At 28.6% G+C, this 2,758-nt stretch overlaps 1 protein-coding gene across 1 annotated transcript in view; it reads right to left on the bottom strand.

Moving 5' to 3' along the window:
• Window positions 1–1,959: 1,959 nt before the first annotated feature.
• Window positions 1,960–2,758, bottom strand: part of LOC105456028 (dehydrogenase/reductase SDR family member 11-like) — a 10,660-nt gene continuing 9,861 nt past the window's right edge. The window contains exons 4-5 of the mRNA XM_011699792.1: window positions 2,270–2,451; window positions 1,960–2,192 (exon numbers count right to left, since the gene is read on the bottom strand). Of these exons, the coding sequence (XP_011698094.1) occupies window positions 2,148–2,192; window positions 2,270–2,451 (227 nt within the window). The 3' untranslated portion in view covers window positions 1,960–2,147. The remainder of the gene's footprint in view (window positions 2,193–2,269; window positions 2,452–2,758) is intronic.

Here is a 2,758-nt window from a genome sequence, read left to right on the forward strand (position 1 = left end):
GGATATCCAGAGCAACCACGTTCACTCCATTTTGCAGAAGACCACGTGTAATTGCTTCACCGATACCGGATGCAGCGCCGGTAACGACTGCGATTTTACCACGCCAACGAAGCATAATTGTCTGTCTACAAGTACAACGTAGCTCGCGATTGTCATTAATAATTACTAAGCCAAAAAATCAATCTCGTAAAAGGCATATTCATAAGGATTCACAATCGTAGCAACAATAAATTCAATAATAAATTTGTGAAAATTTTCGATTAACAATGCTAAAGTATATATACTTACTTGCGTATTTTCTATTTTCAACCGTCAACAGAACTGATATGAAATGCACAGTGGAAATTACTATATTCCGGGATAAATTTGTGATAAAAATAGGAAAAATGTCTGATGTACCAGATTAAATATCAGACAATCTACAGATACGGACTGGCGACTGCCAATGGCAAATTGCAATTGCACTTACAGAACATAAAGACGCGTACAGACTTATTGCGTAATCGCATATCGTATAATATCAACGTTGCGTATCAGTTCAATGTCACGTATCGCTGATACGATGCGTTAATGTGTAGATTGTAGGTATAACGATTTTAAATTGAGCGGAATTATTCTTTCGCCAACAGGGTCTTTGATGTCGAAGACCTTGTGAATACATAAACGAGTAGATATACACATATGTATAATAGTTCTCTGTAAGCTAATATTAGCGAACATTCTCTAATTTGTAACTATTGGCCATTTCGTCCAGTAGCAACCATTTCGTCGAAATTTGAATACAATGATAACACGTGAACGTATTGCCGGTAACATTGCAAAATTTGTCACAAATCTGAATTTCGTTTATATACTTACTACAAGTGTAAGGCATCGCTTGAGAAAAACGATAGCAGTATCTGATAGTCGAGTCGATATTTATCTTCAGGCAATATTGAGCATAAAATATTTTCGAGTATACATTTCTGCATTGTACAAATACATGAAAAATATGTTTACAGTGCCATTTTTTATATATTACAATAAAACACACAAATATATTCAAATTCCTTATTTCAAATTTTATTGGATTATTTATTTTTATCGCTATTTAGCTAAGAATGCGTGTATATTAAAAGAGATTATATTAAAAACTATTAAGTGAAACGTGGGTAATAGTACAATAAACAACAACTTAGATGTAAAAAATTTTATATTCATATAGAAAATGGATAGCAACATGAAAGCTTAATATTTTTACAAGTCCCAAGTTTTTTACTTTGTTATTAGAATTAAACTGTTTCTTGTAAAGTTGATACGTTGAAAACATTATCATACTGAAGCATCATATTTAAGATACTCTTCATGTATTGAGAGCTGAAAAACAGGAAAAATTAATTATATTTTTGTTTTCTCTCAACTTTTATTTTTTTTTTACAGTAATCATTACTTACTACTACGGTAAACATTCTTCTAATAAGCGATATAGGTTTTACAATAACTGTTATAGATACAATAACAAATACAGTTTGATAGTTAAAATTTGTTTTCCAATCCTGTATCGGAAAAGTAATGTATTGTTTCATAATCATTAAAGATTACCAGTAATGATTTCAGGATAATATTTAAAACAAAAAATAAGATTTTGTTTTAATTTCTTTATTTTTAATTTTTATAATTCAATCTATATTCATTGTTTTTATCATATATACTAAATTTTATTAATTTATGTTTTAATTTATTTTTAATTGTGTAATGTTTTACAATATTTAAAGACCCATTTGATACAACGGGATTCAAATCTAAGATTCCGGCTTAATTTGCTAATGTTGAGCTAATCAGACGATTACGATATAATGCAAGTTACTGTAGTGTACAGTAACTAATTGATCCCGTATATCTGAGGTTGTGCGATAGAACAAATACTAAAAATAGTAATGATAGTTATAATAAATACAGTAATGGTTATACAAACGCACATTATTGAATAATGAAACTTTTCAGTAATTATTTATTCTTTTAAACAATACTGTTTACAACTGGTTACACTTGATCTTCAGATGTTACTATATGTTTCAACTGACATTACATTTTTAGAAAGCATTTGTGTGTTAATATTAAAAATTGGAATAAACGAAAATTCAAAGACAATTACTGTCTTGCGATTCTCAATGGTGAGACTCCCCGGTGGGCTGAATGGTAACATGCGTAACCTGAAATTAAGTAACATGTAAAATGATATTCCTATATTTATTAAAGAGCAAGTACGTTAATTAACAATCCTTTGAACCTGAACTTCCGGTCGTGTTCCAAGAGCGTAAATGATTGCATCCGCTATGTCTGACGGTTGAAGAATTTCACCTGTTTTCTCGAAGAAGTCTCTCATTGCATCCGAATGTTCAAATATATTTGTTTTTACAGAACCAGGACTAATGGTCTGAAAAAACCAAACAAGTAAGTGCCTATAACAATCTGCATTGATAAAAAAAGCAAATTTAATATTTCATAATATAAAAATAATATTATAAATTTTATAATATTATTATAATATATTAGATAGATATTATAATATATTATATAATATATTATAATATATTATTATTATTATAACTATAATAACATCTAACATTATTCCGATATAGACAACTGTAACTGTTTACATTTGATCACACATATGAATATTTTATTATCTCAAAATGTTTATTATTTGAAATGTATCTGCAATTGTCATTCGCTTCTTTATTGTATAACAGTTTATATCGTAAGTATATTAATATTA

The sequence above is a fragment of the Wasmannia auropunctata genome, unplaced genomic scaffold (assembly GCF_000956235.1).
Source record: "Wasmannia auropunctata unplaced genomic scaffold, wasmannia.A_1.0 LD335828.1, whole genome shotgun sequence".
In the NCBI taxonomy this organism is placed as follows: Eukaryota; Metazoa; Arthropoda; class Insecta; order Hymenoptera; family Formicidae; genus Wasmannia; species Wasmannia auropunctata.